This window comes from Panthera onca, chromosome B2 (genome assembly GCF_046562875.1).
Source record: "Panthera onca isolate mPanOnc1 chromosome B2, mPanOnc1 haplotype 2, whole genome shotgun sequence".
Lineage (NCBI taxonomy): Eukaryota > Metazoa > Chordata > Mammalia > Carnivora > Felidae > Panthera > Panthera onca.
The window spans coordinates 51,072,280-51,093,100 of NC_138343.1; the positions used below are offsets into that span (position 1 = coordinate 51,072,280).

General features: G+C 39.6%; 1 protein-coding gene across 3 annotated transcripts in view; it reads left to right on the plus strand.

The window, feature by feature from the left end:
- LRRC1 (leucine rich repeat containing 1) overlaps window positions 1-20,821 on the plus strand; it is a 133,924-nt gene that overhangs the window by 35,152 nt on the left and 77,951 nt on the right. For 2 of the 3 annotated variants that reach the window (XM_060615767.2, XM_060615769.3), the window contains exon 2: window positions 16,170-16,287. In XM_060615767.2, the coding sequence (XP_060471750.1) occupies window positions 16,170-16,287 (118 nt within the window). Of the gene's footprint in view, window positions 1-2,842; window positions 3,029-16,169; window positions 16,288-20,821 lie in introns of all 3 variants that reach the window. The other variant, XM_060615768.2, reaches the window with a different exon arrangement.

The window sequence follows — 20,821 nt, forward strand, 5'->3', positions numbered from 1 at the left end:
ATCCATACAGCCCTTCCCTGTAAGTTTTCGTTCACTTTTTTTGTTTTATTTTGTTTTTCATGATTTGATTATGATTAATGATTTGATTTGATGAAACACTTGTTTTGAATTTACTTGCTGTGTTTGGATAGTAGCTTGAGTACTTGGTGGAATGTGGGTTACCGGACTTGCGAGCTAGTTGTGAAGGTCCCTTCTTGAGGCTCTTTAAACTTTTGATCCCAGCTATCTGTTGATGAATGTGTATAATGTCTTTTGTTTGTGGTCCTTCTCTGCTTTCGAAAACGAAATAAGTCTTAAAACGTGTCAGCGTGATCCTTGTTCAGCACTGAGCTCCATCCTAACACTATACTCCATAGATAGCAAGATTTGTAATTGGATCTAAATGTCTTACATTTGAAGTCTTAGTAACTTGGGTATCTACGAGGGTGTGCTGTATGGTGGCGTAATAGCAGTTGTAGCTGACATTTATTAAGCTTTTCTCGCATGCCAGGCACTGTTGTAAACACTTCACCTATGTTCATTCGTATAATTATCACTATAGTTCTATGCGAGATAGGTGCTGTTATTACCCCCTTTTACAGATGAGGAAACTGAGGCATGGAGAGGTTAAACAACTCGTTTGAGGTCACACAAACAAACAGTAAATTAGGGAATTGGAATTACAGACCTTGGATTCCATGGTGCTTCTTTGCCCTACTGTTTACAGTAGACAGGTGAACACACCTGTGTAAACTGAGTTCAGGTATGTGAACTCTCTGTGCTCCAGTTTCATTATTTGTGAAATTAAAGTGGTTGCCTGGCTCAGGGTTACAGGATTAAATAAGATTATGTATGTGAAGTCCCTAGACTAGTACCTGGCACATTAGAGGTATTTCTCATTATTTTAGAGCTGCTTTTGTAAAAAGTGAAGTGTTAGAAAGTTTTTGAAATTAGATTTTTCAAATTCTGCTCTTATGTAGTGTTTTAATTATAAATTGCTTTACCCCATGTGTAGGAGATATCCTTTCTTAAAAGAAGTCTTTGATGAGTAGTCCGTCCGGATTGCCAAGCTGTGGAAGGTGCTTTCCAAGGGGAAAAGGACACAGTGGTACCACGTCAGGGTCAGCCCCCATGGGTGCTGATGACATGGTATAATGAGCCACAACATGAATAAATGAATTCTACATACCTGGGTAAAAAGCTAGACTCAGCTGGGAATAGGAGGCTGGGGCAGTAGTAGCCTAGAAGTCCGGGACCACAGAAGTACCTGAGAACATTGCCCTGGCAGGATATGGAGCATGGTTCATGCCATCTTGTCTGGACACTGGGATCTGTTGCTTAATTCCTGGAAGTCCAGGAACTGGAGCAGTGCTGTTGTCTCACATACTTTATTTTGGGATTCATGTTGGGGAGTATCCTTTATGATTCCTACATTTCCTTTTTCTTGAATGTTCCTCAGATGTTCTTTTTGATTTCATGTCACAGAGATTTCCGACTGTGAGAATCACTCTTGCGGTGATGTCCTGAATAAGTACTTAGTATGTAGTCTTTATTCCGAGGAACCAACTGGTCAGCAATACAAGCACACTGCCAGAACTTCTTTGAAGAGCTTTGTCACAGTGAAAGAACCATGTCCTTAGACAGATGCTGTGGTTAGCGAGTGGAGTGGCTCCTTGTGTGGTCCACAGGCCATCATCTAGCATTGCTGTACATTCTTTTTTTTTAATTTGTTTTTTTTTAATGTTTATTTATTTATTGTGAGAGAGCGAGCGAGCAGGGGTAGGGACAGAGAGGGAGGGAGGGAGAGAGAGAATCCCTAGCAGGCTGCCAGTGCAGAGTGCGATGCGGGACAAACTCATGAACTGTGAGATCATCACCTGATCCAAAACCAAGAGTCAGACGCTTAACCGACTGAGCCACCCAGGTACCCTTCTTTTTTTTTTTTTTTTTTTTTTTAAATTGAGATGTATATTCTTACATTAAATGAGTGCTAAGGATGTCAGTTTGGCCGCTTACCTAATAAGTTGCTGGTAAATAGTAAAAGTAAAATTTAAGGAATGTCAGAAAGAGTGGCTCAAAGATGTACCCCTGAGAGCTGTGCCTTTCCCTCATCACAAAGAAAGCAGACTTGTTAGACTTCCACATTTAATCAGATGTAACTGCAGACTATGGGAATTGAACAGACTCTTTTGGACACTAATGGTTTCTCTTGTTCCTTAAACAGTGGGGCAATTCAGAAAGTTTTCAAAATTAGGCCTTGTGTTTGTGGTTCTTCATCTGGATTAATATTAGAATTTAATATTTAGTTCAGTTTGTGGGGCTAAAATATAGCGATCAGCATGAGCTCTGTTTTGTTTTTGCTTGACTGTTTGCGAGTTGCTAGGGAATCTACTCTCAGTTTTTTCCATCTTGCTTCTCACCACTGTTTTGGTCAGCCAGTAGGAAATAGTGTGAATTTAGTATGTGTGAGAAATTTAAATCAGAGAGAGGACTTATCTTAAAGATGGAAAGCTGCTCTTACAGGAGCTATAAACACTTAGCAATGTAAGCGTATCAGGGGGAGAGACACTTTTATACTAAAATTACTTAATTTTAATCTTAAAATGTGATTTTAGAAAAGTCAAAATGTATGTCGTAGCTCATGTGTATTCAGAATATGTAGAAAATGCTTTGGGGCAAATCAAGCCCTTCCCCACTGCTAAATTCTGCAGTGATCCTTCTATTTCTAAATGCCGAATATCTGGTTAGGGCCAGCAGTGACTTTTTAGCCTATGCAAAGATCAGGTTGCACATTTAAATTGTTTGGAGTCATGTGAGACTTCAGTAAGTATGCATCTGATGCTTGGATTATTTGTTCTTTCAGTGTTTGCTAGAGTCTACTGCTTGATGATGCACTCCCGCCTCTTTTGGAAAAGTACCTTGGCAGTTCCTTGAAACCAGGTCTCCAAAATAAATATAGTAACATCATGACTGCCACTGCAGGGCTACCGCTTAAGCCATGCAGCAGTTTGTTAGAGACGGGTTCGCGGCTGCAATACCCCAAAATGCCGTACGTACTAAGTGGTTAGCGAGGTCCTTCCTCCAACCCTTCAAGGTCTCCTGATAATGGTTTAAAACAGTTTGGTCATCTTCAGCATTACTGAGAATAAGAGACACAGTTCTTCTCTTTCCCCTTTACTTACAATTAGTACACACTAAAAGTGCCGTTAAATGTTGCCCTAGAAGTTTATGGGCCATTCTTGAATGATCGGACTCTGATAACTCAGATTAATTTTTTTAAGTGCTGTGGCAGTAACTGAATTCCCCCATTTGTTGCTTGCTATCCAAAAAGGTCAAACCTTGGCTAGGGAGGTATCCATTTATTGCTTCAGGAGACGAAAAACATTAACTAATAGGCAGTCCAAGGTATCTTATTCTTCCAAAGACAGGGACGCATCAGTGTTGCCCATCTTTATTCTTAGCTGAGCCTGTTAGTTCAGAAGAACTGATTGTTGATCCACATGCTGGTGTATTTCCTGAGAAAATTCAGTAACAGTATTCCTAACATAATTTCTCTGAATAATCCATTCTTATGAATGGTGTTGTGTGCCTGATCATAAAACAGCTTAATTGACTTTAAAAAAATTTAACCTGTAGGGGCATAACATGACAGGAGGCATTTATTTTCTTTTCATAGCATTTTGTTCCTCGTTTATTATGATTTTCACTTGCTCCCTTGTAGTCCACATATTTTGTGTCAGCTCCTGGATGTTCCTTGAGAGTAAGAGCTACATCTTGTTTGAACATCTTTTTCTCCACTTCAAAACTCTGCATAAAATAGGCACATTGTGTGTGTGTATATGCATACATATATTATACATATATATACATATATGTGTTAAGTACCATGTGTATGTACATATATGTGCATATGTATACATATATACATATGTGTGTATATGTACACATATATGTATATATGCATGTATGTATACATACATATACACATATGGGTATATATACACACACACAGTGGCTGTATATATGTATATATACACGGTACTTATTAATGCTGTTAGCTTGGATAAATTGTGTTGAATCCAAGAGACACTTTCCACTAAACGAAGTTTTATTCCATTTGAGCCATGTAATGTTTTCCTGAGTACAATATGTGAAAAATTTCACCTTGTTGAACATCCTGTGCCAAAATATAAGACCACTTTTAATAAACTCAAGTGAACATCTGTTTGACTTCTTTTGGAAGAATTTTTTTGATATGTAAACTGGTTGCAAGTTTTGCTTGAAGATACAGTTGAAGGAAAAACAACTCTTCCTTTAGATAAGTAGAATTTTTGGCTTTCTGTGGTGTAAAACATCAGCACCCAAAGGTTGAATGATCCCAAATCATTTCAATTAAATTCTTCTTTTTCCCCATAAGATTTACCTTTTTAAAGTAGTTTTTTCCCTAAAATTCCTATTACATACAAGCAAAATAGAGATTATACTGTTTATGCAATTTTGATTCTTTTTTGATAACCCTAGAACATGTGTGTTTATATTTTTAGATATTCCTCAGAAACATGACTTTTACATTTTTTTATTGAAGTATAATTAACATACAATATTATATTAGTTTCAGGTGTACAACATACTGATTTGACAATTCTGTGCATTACTCGGTGCTCACCATAGTAAGTGTGGTCACCAACTGTCACCATACATTATTACAGTATTATTGACTATATTCCCTATATGCTGTACTTTTCATCCCTGTGAATTATTTATTTTTTAACTGGAAGTTTGTACCTCTTAATCCCCTTTATCTCTTTCACCCTGCCCCTTCCTGCCTCCCTTCTTCTGACAACTACCAGTTTCTTTTCTGAATTTAAGAGTCTGGTTTTTTGTTTGTTTTGTATTCTAGATTCTACGTATAAGTGAAATCATCTGGTATTTGTCTTTGTTGACTTATTTCACTTAGCATAATACCCTCCAGGTATTGCACCTGACAATGTTGCATGTGCTTCTTGCACATGACAAGATCTCATTCTTTTTTTTGTGGCTGAGTAATATTCCTGTGTGTGTGTGTGTGTGTGTGTGTGTGTGTGTGTGTATGGGTGTATGTACAACATCTTATTTATCTGTTCAACTACCGATAGACGCTTAGGTTGGTTCCATGTCTTGGGTATTGTAAATGATGCTGCAGTAAACATAGGGGTGCAGATTTTTTTTCATATTAGTGTTTTTATTTGCTTTGGGTAAATACCCAGTAGTAAAATTACTGCATTATATGGTATTTATATTTTTAATCTTTTGAGGAACCTCCACACTGGTTTCCACAGTGGCTGCAAAAAACACTGCACAAAGGTTCCTTTTTTTTCCATATCCTCACCAACTTGTTGTTTCATGTCTTTTTGATACTAGCCATTCTTACTGGTGTGGGATGATATCTCATTGTGGTTTTGATTTGCATTTCCCTGATGATTAGTGATGTTGAGCATCTTTTCATGTGACTGTTGGCCTTATTGATATCTTCTTTGGAAAAATGTCCACTCAGGTCATCTGCCCATTTTTCAATCAGATTGTGTGTGTGTGTTTGTGTGTGTGTGTGTATGTATGTGTGTGTTGAATTGTATAAGTTCTTTCTGTATTTGGGATATCACCTCTTTATTGGATACATCTTTGTAAATATCTTCGCCCATTCAGTAGGTTGCCTTTTTGTTTTTTTGATGATTTCCTTTGCTGTGCAAAAGCTTTTGATTTTAGTGTAGTCCCAAAAGAGAAGCAAGATTTTTAATGGCCATATAATTATTCATTGCTTGAATTTATGATCCCATGTTAAATCCTTCCCCTGTGGTGTTTCAGGTTGATTTTTTTTTTTCACTTTGTCATATTTGACCCTTCTCTGTGCTGAGCCAGTCCTGCTCAATCCAAGTCTTGTCAGTTCTCCATCTGTGCCATCAGCTCATGTCCTTGGCTTGTCCCCTCACTCAGGTTCTCAGTAAAGTAATGAATGCTGTCCTAATTTATGTTACTTTTAGTATATGTGCTGCTGCAGCAAGCACCGAATACATTTTAATTTTAATAAAAGTTTTTCTTCTAATCATTTTAAATACCACTGCAAGCCTTATCTACTAATCATAGCACAGTAAGTAAAATTTTGATTTTCAAAGTGATTCACACCTGTTGTTGAGGGTGTAGGGTATACCCTTAGGGCATAAATATCTTTGTCAGGGTTCATTATTGGTGGTAGCTTGATAATGTATAAAAGCACCTCGAAAATGTGCAAATATATTAACAAATGATAGAGGATGAAATTATTAGCAGAGCCCAGAAGACAGAAAAATTGGATAGAGAAATATTTTAAGCAAAGTAAATGTAAACATCTTTGTTATAAATGCTCAAGTATACGTGCTAACACTCAGTGGGGAACTAATTTGCTTCTGTGAAATTTGTTTTACTCATGACCTTTTAGGGCCCTGTAATGGCAAGAGCCCACACCCTTTTCTTTGTTGCATAAAGAAAGAGTACCTGTGCTGCTGAATCACGAACCAATTAAAAAATTATATTTTAGAACAGGAGACTTTTTTCCTGTGATCTGTTTCATTTATTTGGACAAGAAATATGTTTCTTCCTGCTTCAGATTATAGAGGAAGTGGTTAGTTTTATTGAGGAGTTGAACCTTTATCTCCTTTCGTATTTCTTTTTTTTCTTTTTGGATTTTCAGGTGTTTATTTTATTATTTTGCTTTACAATTTAAATACATGTTACATAATTTATTTTGTACATGTAAAATATTATATAAAATATTATATCATGATGTTTTTGGTTTTTAAAATTTTTTTTAACATTTATTTATTTTTGAGAGACAGAGACAAAGAGAGACAGAGTGTGAACAGGGGAGGGCAGAGAGAGAGAGAGAGAGAGACACAGAATCTAAAACAGGCTCCAGGCTCTGAGCTGTCAGCAGAGAACCCAATGCCGGTCTCAGTCCTTTCATATTTCTTATCTCTTACCTGGCTCATGCAGCAGTGCATGGATAGCAGCATTAAATTTTGTGAATCAGTGTTTCAAATTCTTATGTATTTGTGAGTCTCTTTTGAATTCCATTCTATGTTTATCTGAAAATGGTTTAAAAAAATTGAATTGCCAGTTGAATAGACAGTATTGTTAGCCTGTTTTGAAATTTACCAGGACTGTCCTGGTGCTTGGTGAAACCTTCCCCTGTGCCCCCAAACTAGACTGAGCCTTTTTTCTTTATATGCCCTTTTGCTATATCATATTATATACTTGTTTCAGATTTCTGTCTACTGCTTTCCCTGTCTTTGTCAGCCTTCCCCTTGCCGAAGGCTTTATCTGGAGTTACCTCTCTCTGCCCATGATCCTCTAGAAGTTGACTCATTTTCTTATCTGTCTAGATTACTTTCCTTTTATGTCTACTCTTTTGGCCTGGATCTAAGGGGCAGCGACACCACTTATGTACTCTTACTTGCTGGTTTCATTAGCGTGCTCTTCCATTTCCCTTTCAACTCATTAATCAAGATGAAATGCAGCATTGGCACAGTTTTACTCTGTTATCCCTTTTGTAGCCTAAACTCCCCCTTTCCCTGTTTTACGTAGCTAATTAGAATATAGTTTCACAAATGTTTTCCGTTTGCCAGTTAACCTGAGCGTTTTATTACTCTGTGAGCCTCCAACACGATTGTGCTTCAGAATTTTCCTTAAAGAATGTTATTAACTGGCAGCAGCATTAGTGAAGCAACAAAATGTGACTGAAACCTCAGTTTCCTCATCAGTTAACTGAGATCAAAAGCTTTACCTTACTGGTACCTATAAGGATTCAAGTAAATAAAGGTGCCTGGGTGTCCCTCGCTTTGTCTGTTATCACCAAAAGGGATTCCTTCCTCATTGGTATCTGCCAGCCTCAGGAATGGTTTGATGTCTTGACTGAGGTATAACTCATATGGCATATAATTTACCCATTGAAAGTACACGATCCGATGGTTTTTAGTATATTCAGAGTTATGCAGCCGTTACCACAATTAGTTTTAGAATGTTCTTCTCACCCCAAGGGAAACCCCATACCCATTAGCAGTCACTCACCATTTCCTTGGCAACCACTAATCTACTTTTTGTAATTTTATGCATTTTTAACCTCATGCTTATTGTATTGTGTGCTAATAGGATTTTCATTTTTCTTAAGGTACACTGAAAGTATTTTGAAGTGCAATCCTATAACTTTTAGAACTAGAAAGAGCCCTTTAATCGTTTGATACTTTTTTTTTTTTTTTTTCCACAAGGGAACACAGTGCTAGGGACCTTCCTGTTCTATACCTGTTTACCAAAAAAAAAAAAAAAAAAAAGTCTTATTAACACTTATCAGAAGTTCTTATTTTTGAGTATTTGCTAAAACTCTTTCAAATTCAAATTCTAGATGTGACGTATGATTATTTGAATTCTCTGCTTTAGACAACTTATTCTGTGAATACTTCTTGGACTTTTTCCTTTATCTGTAACTTTCTCATGTATAAAAATCCTATCTTAGCCAAAGTTGGTGCACTATATTGTTATATTTTCTGTTTAAATTTTCTTTAGGAACATCATTACTCTGTGATCAAGCATAGAATTTTCTAGGATAATCTATTCAGTTTTATATGTTTTTCTGTGGCATACCTGAGCGTTCTACATATTTTGTGGTAGACCACTTACTCTACCAGATTTCGCCCATCCCATGCCTCTTTTCAAGGTTTTTGCCACTCCTTCCATCTACAGGTACAGATTAATTCTCCAACCCCCTGGCAAAAACAACAGCATGCAGATTTTAAGGTCTAGGTCCCAAGAGTCCTTGCAGCATCTTTCTTTGCCCCTTTTGAATTCGACTTGGAGAGCTTTATGTAGGAAGCCACTTTGTCATCAGGGAGAGGACAGAGGCCGTGTGCAGAACAGTGGGGCTCTAGCTGATAGAGTAATTGCCAGACCATCAGAGTCAGGCCACAGTGGATCCTGCAGCCTTTTTGACCCTCCGGCCGACTGTAGTTGCATGAGTGAGCTCAGATGACAGCAGCAGAGGAACTGCCCAGCCACCCCACAGAATGTGAGAAATTGAAAAAAAAATGTTTTGGAATTTGCAGTGGTTTGTTAGACAGCAAAAGTTAACTGGTACATATAGGTATCAGCATTGTGGCAACGTTGAGATGATTAAAGAATGTAACCCATGTAAAGTCCTTAACTTACTGCCAAGCACAGAGAATCCCTTAAGAGAGGTTGATTGCTCTATCATATTGGCTAACGCATTATCATTTCTAATGTCATTTTGATCACTATCATCATTTTATTTCTCCTCTCCTCTGGATATAATGTCATTGCTTTTAATGAACATTAACTATGAGGAGTTAAAAGAATTTGATGCCCTTGGTGTTAGTTGTCTAGTATCTTCCTTCCTGATTAATAAGTAGTTTACAACTTTAAAAACTATTCTTATTGTAGGGGTGTCTGAGTGGCGTAGTTGGTTAAGCATTCGACACTTGATTTCAGCTCAGGTCATGATCTCACGATTTGTGAGGTTGACCCTGTGTGGGGCTCTGTGCTGACAGTATGAAGCCTGCTTGAGATTCTCTCTTCCCCTCTGTCTCTCTGCCCCTCTCCTTGTGTGCTCATGCACGTGCCCTCTGTCTCTTTCCTCTTAAATAAGTAAAACTATTCTTTTTGTAAAATAAAAAAGATATATAGCCAAGTGCATAAGGTTTGTAAATGTACAGCTTATAACAAATTATAGAATGAACATTTGTATCTGCCACTCAGGTTGAGACATTTAGCATTACTTAGACTCCAGAAGCCTGTTGGATGCCCTTTCTGATCACAATCTTCTCCCTTACACCTATAGGTGGCCACTAGCCTGATTTCATAAGAATCTCTTCTTAGCTTTTCTTTATAGATGTTACCACCTCTGTGTGCATCTCTAAACAAAATAGTGTAATTTTTTTGACTTTTCATCTTCATGTAAGTGGAATAATATAGTATGCATTCTTTTGTGTCTAGCTTCATTTGCTGAATATTATTTCTAAGATTCTTTCCTGTAATGACTTAACAGTTAGCTTTCACTTTCATTGCTATGTAGAATTTCATTATAAGAATATACTTCTGTTAGATCTACTGTTGATGGGTATTTGAGTTATTTATAGTTTTGGGCAATTACAAATAATTCTGTCAAACACATTCTTTTATGTATTCTGGAATAATATGAGAGTTTTTTGAAAATAGATATAGAAATAGAATTTCTGAGTAATAAAGTTACAGTCACTTTTTATAAATCTCATAGAAAAGAACATTGCCAGATGATGCCAGATAGACAGTTGACCCTTGAACAACGTGGGGGTTGTGGGTGCTACCTCTTACCCTCACCGACAGTCAGAAATCTGCATATAACTTTGACTCTCCCAAAACTCCACTACTAATAGCCTCCTGTTGGCCGGGGGACTTACTGATAACATAAACAGCCGGTTAACATGTATTTGGTATGTTGTATGTATTATATACTATATTCTTAGAATAAAGTAAACTAGAGAAAATTGTTATTAAGAAATCATAAGGAAGAGAAAGTACATTTATAATGGTGTACTGTGTTTATTGGGAAAAAAATGCAGTTCAAACCTTGTGTTGTTGTTCAAGGGTCAACTATGTCCTGTATCATAACCTTTACCATATCTTCACCATATCTTTATCAAGAGGATTGGCCAAAAAGACAGTTCAGATCAAAGGGGACAGGAGTAGGGATGTGATGAGAGTTACGTGGGCATGAAAAGGGGCCACCGTTTAGTTGAAGGGTTAGAGTGAACCTGGGAGGGAAATCTTTGAATCAATTTGGTGTCATTATAGCTGGAGTCAAACAGTTTTTCGGGAGTTTAATGACTTTTTTTTTAAGTTTCTGTATTTATTTTGAGAGAGACAGAGATAGTACCAGTGGGGAAGGGGCAGAGAGAGAGCGAGAGAGAGAATTCCAAGCAGGCTCAGCACTGTCAGCTCAGAGCCTGATGTGGGGCTTGAACTCATGAACCATGAGATCATGACCTGAGCTGAAACCAAAAGTCAGGACGCTTAACCCACTGAGCCACCCAGGTACCCCCCTGGAGTTTAATAACATTCTTTATGTTGTTGTCCTCCAGGTGACTCTGTAACAATGTTTTATGTTTACCCTGGGGAGGAGAAGTTTAGGCAGTGGGGGAACAATTGACTGATCCTTGGCCATATACTAATTAAAAAGGACATAGCTGTTTTGGGACTAAGATTTCCCATGTCCCTTTCTAAGAGGAAGGGAGGTACCAACACTCTGCCAAAAGAGAAGGAAAAAGAATCTTGTCAAAATGGGGAATGGGAAAAGGAAACATGCTGTTCAGCCAAATTAGAGACTCTGCATCTACTGAAAACAAGGGTGGCTATAAGAAGGCTGTGGTGTGGCATAACAAGCCAAGGCAGTTTGGGTTCCTTTGCGTGTAATTGTACACAGTGTCCTCCAAAGTGGGCCAGTGTGCTGTAATCAGACATGGTATATAGTTGAAGAATGGTGTCTGTGTGTTGTGTCACATGATCGCTCTGTGCTGCAGCACCCTGCCAAGACAGCGACATGAATTGTTCTGCATGTGCCCTGGCTAATGTCAAGAGAAGGCAGAAGGGCTTATAGCTTGGTGGGTTTTTTCCCCAGACTATCTGAGGAAGTAGAAAACTTGAGGATTTAATAAAATCTTAGTGGCATGGTGTTGGTCTTATAAGAAAATAGTTAATTTAAAGCATTTGGATGCCAAATTAAGATCCCATCTGGGTAATGAGGGGAGGATTTAGGAAATACTGTTTTCATTTTGGGATCCTGTCAGATGGGGTTGTTTTTACGTCTGGTTTGTACATCCCAAGTTGAATAAAGTGGTGTTTGTGACAGGCTCTCTTTGAGGATGCTTTTAATATGCAGAACAAAACTTAAATTTGTCTGCTGTTATGATTTACACTAGATGTGGGGACTTGTAGGCTGTTGTTTCCACAGATGTAAAATGAACTTATTATTCACTTGCAGATCTGAGTACCTTAGTGACTTGATTTCTTGTATTATTTCTGAATGGTTCCTGAATGTATGGGATTGGTGATGGTTTTGTGCTTTTGCGGTTCTATCTTTCCTGGAGAATAAAGTGAGCTTTTCATGCTTGAGTAAACACATTGATGCATTATGAAACTGTCAGACTCTTTGAACAATTGGCATAAGCTCAATTATTCAAATATGTGACTCTTTTGAATGGCTTTTGTGTCAGCTAATGCTTTCGTACAACCAGTATAAAGAAATTTCAATACCTTTCCTTTAAGAAATTAAATCTCAACTGTATGATTAAAGAAGTCCACAGGATTAGTTCTTTCATTGAGCACTTTCATTATCAGGTACAGCTAATTGGTAGTAGTGTCCATTTGCTGAGATTCATAGTTTATTTTATTTAAAAATATCTTGCATTTTTTGTTAAATAATTTAAAGTTGTGCATTTTCCTTATCACCTAAAATAACTTTTTTTCTTGTGTTTCCTTCCTGTCAGCATGCACACGTGCTTTTTTACAGTGTACCTGCAATTTTTTCTTTTAAAATTATATCTGCATTGTAAATCTTTTTCAAGTTATATGGCCTTTTTAGTAATTATTTAGGTCTCTTACTCAATATTGAATTATTTAATAACATGCTGATCATTTCCCTTATTTTACATATATGTTTTCCAGTTTTTCCTTTTCACTGATAATAATGCAAAGACATACTGTGCCTTGTAGCTCGTTTTTCTTATTTTCAGTTACTGTGTGTTACAAGGACAGATGCTCCAAAGTATCGTTATTATGTCAGTGGACTTGAAAACTTATGTTCTATGTATTGCCCAATTGCTTTCCAAATGACAGTGCCTTCTTTTTGATTACAGAAGTATATAGTCCCTGAAGCTTATTAAATAGTAGCATTCTTCAAAATTATCACTTGGAGAAGCCTGTAATCTTAATAGAGACTTTTTCCTTTGTAAATGTAATTTATATTTTTAGCAAAGCACTATATGCAAATAGTTTTTTTTTTTAAATCCAGTGAGCTTCATTCATAATGTGACAGTGAAGAACAGTAGCCCCTTGCACCTCCTGTCCCCACCCCAGTTTCTGACTCTTGAGAAACCCCAGCTCCTGGCTCTTCCACTGATGTATGCCCCAACACTGCTAAGCTTGCTTTTAATTTGATTTTTTTTTTCACTTTGTAGTTACCTTTTGATTTCTTTCTATGGAAGGTGTGGCTTTAGTACTTCCTGTTTCTTCTCTATCCTCTCAATATTGACATAACGTAAATTTTGCTTTTATCAATATGTGGATATTAAAACATTATGACCAACTATTGTTCATAACTGAGTCTTAAATTTATATTATGAATATATAAGAATACTTTGTATTTTTTGTTTTTTTGCTTACTTTGTTTTCTATGTTTCTAACTTATGGACAAACAAATCTTCTTGATCTTGAAGATCTTGATCCCTCCCCCCCCCCCCCCCCCCCCCCCGCCCCCAAATCTTTCTTCTGTGAACCTCCCTGTTGTCTGCAGTGTGGACCAATCGCTCTCAGGGCCAGCTGCTCAGCTGACATCTTAGAAGTCTCTTCACTCTTCATTTCTGGGAATTTCTTTTGTTTCTCCCTGTTTTGTTGATTCTCTGATTTCTGGATCTCCGATCCTCCTCCTTTGAGATTTATGCTCACATTTAATGGGTTCCTGAGGTGCAAGGAAGAGGCATTTTTTTTTGAGACCATGCATGTATAAAAATGTCTTTATTTTGTCATCATACTTGATGTAATTTTAGGCTGGGAATAATGTTTTCTTGGAATTTTGAAGGCATTGCTCCATGACCTTCTTACTTTCAAGGCTGCTGTGGAGTCCATCCCCTTTCTGATTCCCAATTCTTTGTTAGACCCCCACCCCCCACCTCCTGGTCTCTGGAAGCTTTTGGAATCTTCTTGTTTCTGGCATTCTGAAGTTTTATATTTCCTGGTATTCTTCCATGTCTCTGGCATTCATTTTATTGGCCATATGGTGGACTTATCCTAACCGGAAGATGCAGTCCCCTGTATTTTCCTTTGGAATACCTGTTAGTTGGATGTCATACCTTGTAGACCAGTCCTTGAATTTTCCTGTCTCATTTCTCTGTCTCATAGTCTTTTTATTCTACTTTCTGAGGGATCTTGTTAACTTTATTTTTTCATTTCTTTTATTAATGTTACATATTTTTTAATTTCTAAAAACATAGCTTCTTCGAAGCTTGCTTTTTATGGTATCATGTTGCTTCATTTTCTCTTATTTCTCTGAGGGTATTAATTATATTTTTTGGTTGACATGGGTACTCTCTTGCATTAGGGGCTTTCCTCAAGTGTCCAGAAAACCTTGGTTTTGTTGAAATGACAGATCTGGGGTTGCATGACAGATCTGGGGTTGCATGACAGATCTGGGGTTGCTGGGGGTGCTTGTGTGGCTCATTTGGTTGAGTGTCAGATTTTTTTTTTAAAGATTTATTTATTTATTTATTATTAGAGAGAGAGAGAGAGAGAGAGAGAGCGTGCATGAGCAGGGTAGGGGCAGAGAGAGAGGGAGACAAAGAATCCGAAGCACTATCCAGGTTCTGGGCTGTCAGTCAACACAGAGCCTGATGCAGGGCTCGAACTCACGTACCATGAGATCATGGCTTGATCTGAAGTCAGATGCTCAACCACTGAGCCACCCAGGCGCCCCAACCGTCAGACTCTTGATTTCGGCTCAGGTCATGAGCCCAGGGTCATGGGATAGAGCCCTGCATCAGGCTCCACACTGAATATGGAGCCTACTTAAGATTATCTCTCTTTTTCTCTGCCCCCTCCCCTGCTTGTGCTCTCTATGTCTCAAAACAAACAAACCAAAAAACAACAACAAAAAACTAAAACAAACACCCCCCCACACACACACACACAGACATGAAAGAAAGGAAGGAATAAAAGAATAAAGAAAGAAAAGAAAGAAAGAAGGAAAGAAAGAAAGAAAGGTTGATTGATTCAGACACTTGCGGGGTGGGGCAGGGGGGAGGGAAGATAGTTGGAAGCTCTTTGTGCATGGGTGGGCTTGTAATCTGGGGATTCTCTGTACTGTACTGTAATTCGTGTCTGTAGGGTCTGTTCTTCTGCCTGGGAGCCTGGCTTCGGGAAGGGGGTGGAATCTCACAGGGCTTTGACTCAGTCCTTCTGTTTTTAGTAGAGTGCCTCACCCTGCCCTCAGCTGTGCTTAGAGTCAACTCTTTTAGAGGGAAATTTCCGGTCTCCTGCCTGGCTATGCAGGGTAGAGAAGAGGATGTGGGGACCTAACTGTTCTTTATATAAATTTTCAACCAGTTCTCCTTCCTTCAGAGGTCACCTGGACCTAATTTCCTATTGACTCCTTACTCCACAGGGTTGGATTTCAGCGTTGTTTGGATTCTTTTGTTAGTTCCCATTGGTTCATCTGTTTTCTGACTTTAAGGATTTTGTGGCATGTCTAGTTTGCTTCTTGTCCTTTCCCATTTTTAATTGTCTTCATGCATTTATTTCATATTTTTATATTTATATCCATTTTGTATAAATTGTTTTAGTGTCATTTTAGTACAGTTTTAAAGGGTGTGGGGCAGGGGCGGGGGGAGGCGTGTCCTCAGTATGCCCTGGTTAATGGAAGTACGCATACTTTGCTTTCGATTGGTCAAAAAACAATTTGTTCCCTTTGCACATTTGTGGGATATTTATATACTTTCTGATGCACAGTAATTTCTATTAAAAATGTCTTTTAAAATATTTTATTCTAATTTTTACATAAATTTACTTAACACAGATTGAATATCATTTTCTATAAGTAGAAAGTGTGACCACCCACTGGATAGTTTAAAGGAGTAATTACCATTCTCAGTGAGCTACTTACTCATTTTTAAAAACTTTTCAGATAATTGTAGATTGATAGGAAGTTGTGAAAAGAGTACAGAGATGTCTTTGTACCCAGTTTATCCCAGTGGTGGACTACATGACTATTATATGACTATTACTTAAATATCAAAGTCAAGAAGTTGACGTTGGTACAATGCTCATTAATTTTTAAAAGACATAGTGTTTTAAATTTCATATGGGGCAGAAAGTGTACATTGCAAATATATGTGAGACCCATGCAAAACTATTTTGTCTTTCAGCAATTTTTCCAGCTAGTCAAATTACGAAAGCTTGGACTTAGTGATAATGAAATTCAGCGGCTCCCTCCAGAAATAGCAAACTTCATGCAGCTGGTGGAACTTGATGTGTCTCGGAATGGTAAGAAAAAGATTCCACTTGAATTGTCCATTTGTCTCTTCTGGTGCTGGGGGCAATTTTTAGTAAATGTAGCTGGATAAATGCTGTTGGAGTTGCTTTTTCCGGTGGTTATGGAAAAGCTCTGTGTAAATTTGGGGATGAAATTAATGCCATTACTGAATAGTTTAGTCAGCTTACGGGTATTTACCGAAAATGTGTAATAACACAATTTTTAGATGATGATTTTCTCAAAGTAGGTTCAGCCTGATTCAGAGAGCCGGAGAGTGGACTGGGCAGTCATAATACCCAGCCCCCTCATTTTACCGAGTGTGACACTGAGAGCTGTTGGTGCGGTCATTCGCCCAGTGCTCAGAGGCTGCTGAGGTGAGGGGGAAGGGCGGGGCGGGGGGAAGGTTGGTTTGTCCGGCTGTGCTCCTGTGAGAATCTGTCTCCCTGCAGTGAACAGAGCAGCTCGCTGTCCAGGCATCGTCGTGAGATTGATTATTCCTAATTAGGCCACTGATGATTCTGCACACTGGGGTTTGTGTGGTATCTTTTGTGAATTTATTTTGATTACCAGGTTTCACTGGAATGATGAAGTGCTTCCTTTTTCTTGAACATTCCAGTAGGATATCTCTATCCCGTTTAACCTTTCACTTTTAAGTGGATACCCTGGTTTAACCTTGTGGATTGTAGCCCCGACAGCACTCGTGGAGTGGGCCGGAGCCCCTGCCAGTGACAGCAGACATGATTAATTACTTTGAGTTCAAGTGGCAGCTCCCAGTGGTCCTGTCTTTAGTGATGGAATTCAGTTCTTGCAAAGACTCTGGTGTAACTTCCTCAGGATAGGTCCCGGCGTGCTCTGAATTATTTATACAAATGATGATCCTTTCCCTTCAAGTTTCTCCTCAGCGAGCCTCAGATCTGGATCTTTCATTCTCGTGTCTTCCACAGAAACCACAAGGCTCAGGTACAGAACATTTTGGTGGGTCATTGTCATAAGACAGCAGTGTAATCAAAGCTTAATTGAAAATGTGAAGAAAAAACGATTTTGCCCCCTACTTTTAACAGCTGTTAAATTTTTGGCATCTATCAGATCCCATGAATTGGAAACTGTCTTTAGCCCAGGCCATATGTTCTTGACATAGACTCTACTTTTATTTTTCTTGAGAATTATTTCTTATCTTGAAGGTAATGGAAAAAGTGAAAAAATCTTATCTTTTGGACTGGCTGATTGGGTTGCAGAGGACCCAAATCTGCTTAGGTAAAGGGTATTGGATTTTAAGGATGGGGGTGGAGCTAACATTCCAAAAGCATTGGCACGGAGCTGGCATCGGACACTATGTTTGGAGTTTCATGGCCTCTGTCTTATGGTGTGTCTGCTTCTGTTGGTAGCTGCTCTGTTCTTCCCTCCCTGCTGACCTGCTCTCTTGGAACTGGCCCCTCCAGGCCCAAGTTGTTGTGGTGCCTTGCCTTGCACTTTTTGGCTTCTGACCCTGCTGTGCATCTGTTTGCCAATGACACATTTCTAAGTGAGGAATGGTTGCTCCAGCTCATCTTTTTAGGCCAAGTATAAACTACAAGCTGTAGGTCACAGGACACCCTGATGTTTGGCTCCCCGGAGACAGGGGTGGCAAGTAGTGCAAAGCTTGACCCCACCCCTCGGCACAGATACAGCTCCCCTTACACCTGAGTGTGGCATGGGGCGGGCATCTGAGGCCATATATATATCCTATATCACATTGATCTAAAGTATATAGAATTGAGGGGCACCTGGGTAGCTCAGTCCGTTGAGTGTCCGACATGGACTCAGGTCAAGATCCCACAGTTTGTGGGTTTGAGCCCCGTGTGGGGCTCTGAGCTGTCAGCACAGAGCCTGCAGCCAGCTTCAGATTCTGTGTCTCCCTCTTCTGCCTCGCTCCTGCTCACTCTCTCTCTCTCAAAAGTGAATAAACATTAAAAAAAAAATTAGGGGCACCTGGGTGGCTCAGTTGGTTGAGCATCTGATTTCGGCTCAGGTCATGATCTCAGAGCTCGTGAATTCAAGCCCCGTGTCGGGCTCTGTGCTGACAGCTTGGAGCCTGGAGCCTGCCTTGGACTCTGTGTCTCCCTCTCTCTCTGCCCTTGACCCGCTCGCATTCTGTCTCTGTCTCTCTCAAAAGTAAATAAACATTAAAAAATTTTTAAAAATTCAATAAAGTATATATAATTGAAACTGCTATCCCTTGTCTCAGAAATTATATGTTATGAAGAATCGCTGGCAATTAATTCTATAAGGAAGCAGTGACTTAGGAAAGTGGTCACTGAAATCACACAATCTGAAGAAATAAAAGAGCAATTTTGAAATTGGCATTAGAAAAGTTCTACCACTTTCACATCTGCAGTTTCTTTCCATTCTTAGCTAGAAAGAAGGGCCACATGCTTCCTCCCATGTGTCCCTTTATACCTTCCAGCATATTGATGAAAGAAACTAGACTTTTATGGAAGTCAGTGTCAGGACGCAGAATGAAGTTTCCTTTCCTTCTGCAGGTGTTGGGAGTTTTGTGAAGGATCCTGCAGATGCTGTCACCTTATCAGGCTTATTTGGAAATGCTGAGGGGAGGGGCGCCTGGGTAGCTCAGTCAGTTAAGCATCTGACTCTTGGTTTTGGCTCAGGCCCTGATCTCATGGTTTGTAGGTTTAAGCCCCGTGTCGGACTCTGCGCTGATAACGTGGAGCCTATTTGGGATTCTTTCTCCCTCTCTCTGTGCCCCTTTCCCACAGCTAATGTGCACACATACAGTCTCCCTCAAAATAAATAAATAGACATTAAAAAAGTGCTGAGGGGAGTTAACCTCCCCCTTCCCCTATGGGCAGAGCCTTGCTCTGGCTCAGTAGCATGGGTGTGTGTGTGTGTGCGCGCGCATGTGTGGGCGTGATGGACAGTGTGGAGGAGGATGGCAGGCAGGGTTCCAGGCTTTCTTTGAGGTTGTGAGAAAAACAGAGATGACAGAACAGAACAAGGTCATATTTAGTTTAACCAACAGGAACATGGGTCTTAAGCTATTTCCAGGTCAGGCAAATCTCACTGTTCCCTCTCTCTCTTTTTTTTTTTTTTTTTGCAGATTAAATCACAATGAATTTCCTAGGCAACTGAGTAGGTAAATAAAGGTTGTGAAGTCTCTAGCCTGAGAGGCCGTGTGAAAACCCCTACTTTGTATGGATACAGGCATTTGTAAGGGTTTGCTTACATCTGGAGGCCTGGTGGAGCCTCTAGTATTCTGTGGCTCTGGCTGAGGCTGCCCTCCATGATCAGAGAGACTGTTCCTTTTAGTCCTTCCCTAGTCCCTGAATTGTAGCAGGTCCACAGCGAGAGCTCTCTGTGTCACGGTAGGACCTTTACTGGCTTCCTCAGTTCCTGATTTTCCAGAGAGCATTACCGGACCATGGAGGAAGGCAGGGTGTTGGTATCAGACCCCACAAGTCTTTGGTTCAGTGCTTGTCAAACTTCAGCATGCAGTAGGTTTTGTTAACCTGCAGATTCTGATGCAGTAGGGCTGGACCGGGGCTTGACATGCTGCATTGCTGGAAGTCCCCAGGGGCTGCCAGCCCTGCTGATCCCCTGAACATGCTGAGTAGCAGGATCCACAAGCTCACTACTAACATTCCTTCAGCAGCTTCCTGTGGTTATGAGCGTCACTATGCTCAGGTTCCACGGGCTCTGCACCTTCTCGCATGGAAGGTGGGAAACCTTCAAGATACTACTGGTGAAAAGCTAAGATGCTGTTACTGACCTAAGCTCGAGTTGGCCTTTCAGTCCAGGAGCAAAATTAGACGTGTTCTGGTGTTCCTTAGCTCAAGTGAGGAAGAGAAGACAAGTTTTGTGTTTGTCTCCAGAAAAATCTATAAATGAGGAGGAGAGAAGTTTTTATAGGCATGTGTCCTATGCCAAGTACTGCCAAGACCTCTAAACCCTGATTTTGTGGCTTTGTTCTCTGGCATTTCAGGCACAAAGTCCAGGGGATTGTGTATTGTGTTAGAAATGAGAAGAGTGAGCTTAGGAAGGAAGAGTGGTGCTTGTAGGTTATATATAGGCTGTGGAGACCTGTTCTGGAGTAAAAGGAGAGAGAGGCTTAGGATGAGCACAGTTTTGCCCCCGAAATGGCTGGATGTGGTTGGCAGGCAGGACTCTGGGTGGGAGCCCTGGCTCTGTTGCTCAACACCTGGCTATGGACAGTGTTTGGCCGTGTCCTGTGAAGGAGTAGGGACGAGGCACTGCTTCCATACAAACCCGGTGAGAGGCGAGGAAAGTGACACATTTCTCATGTCCTAACAGTGGATTATTTTTTTAGTCAGGCAATAACTAAAATAAACTGGGGGTAAAAGAAACTAGGTGTTTCCTCTGACTGTAGATTAAAGGATGATTGGAGTGTATAAAATTGGTATCTGAATATGGTGTTACAATGCCTAAAGAAAGCCCTGATTCCAGGGCTTACATCACGGCCCTGATTTAAGGTCTGAAGCAGTTTTCTGTGGTAAAATGCTTCATGTCTGTTTCCTGTGCTCACTGATCCTT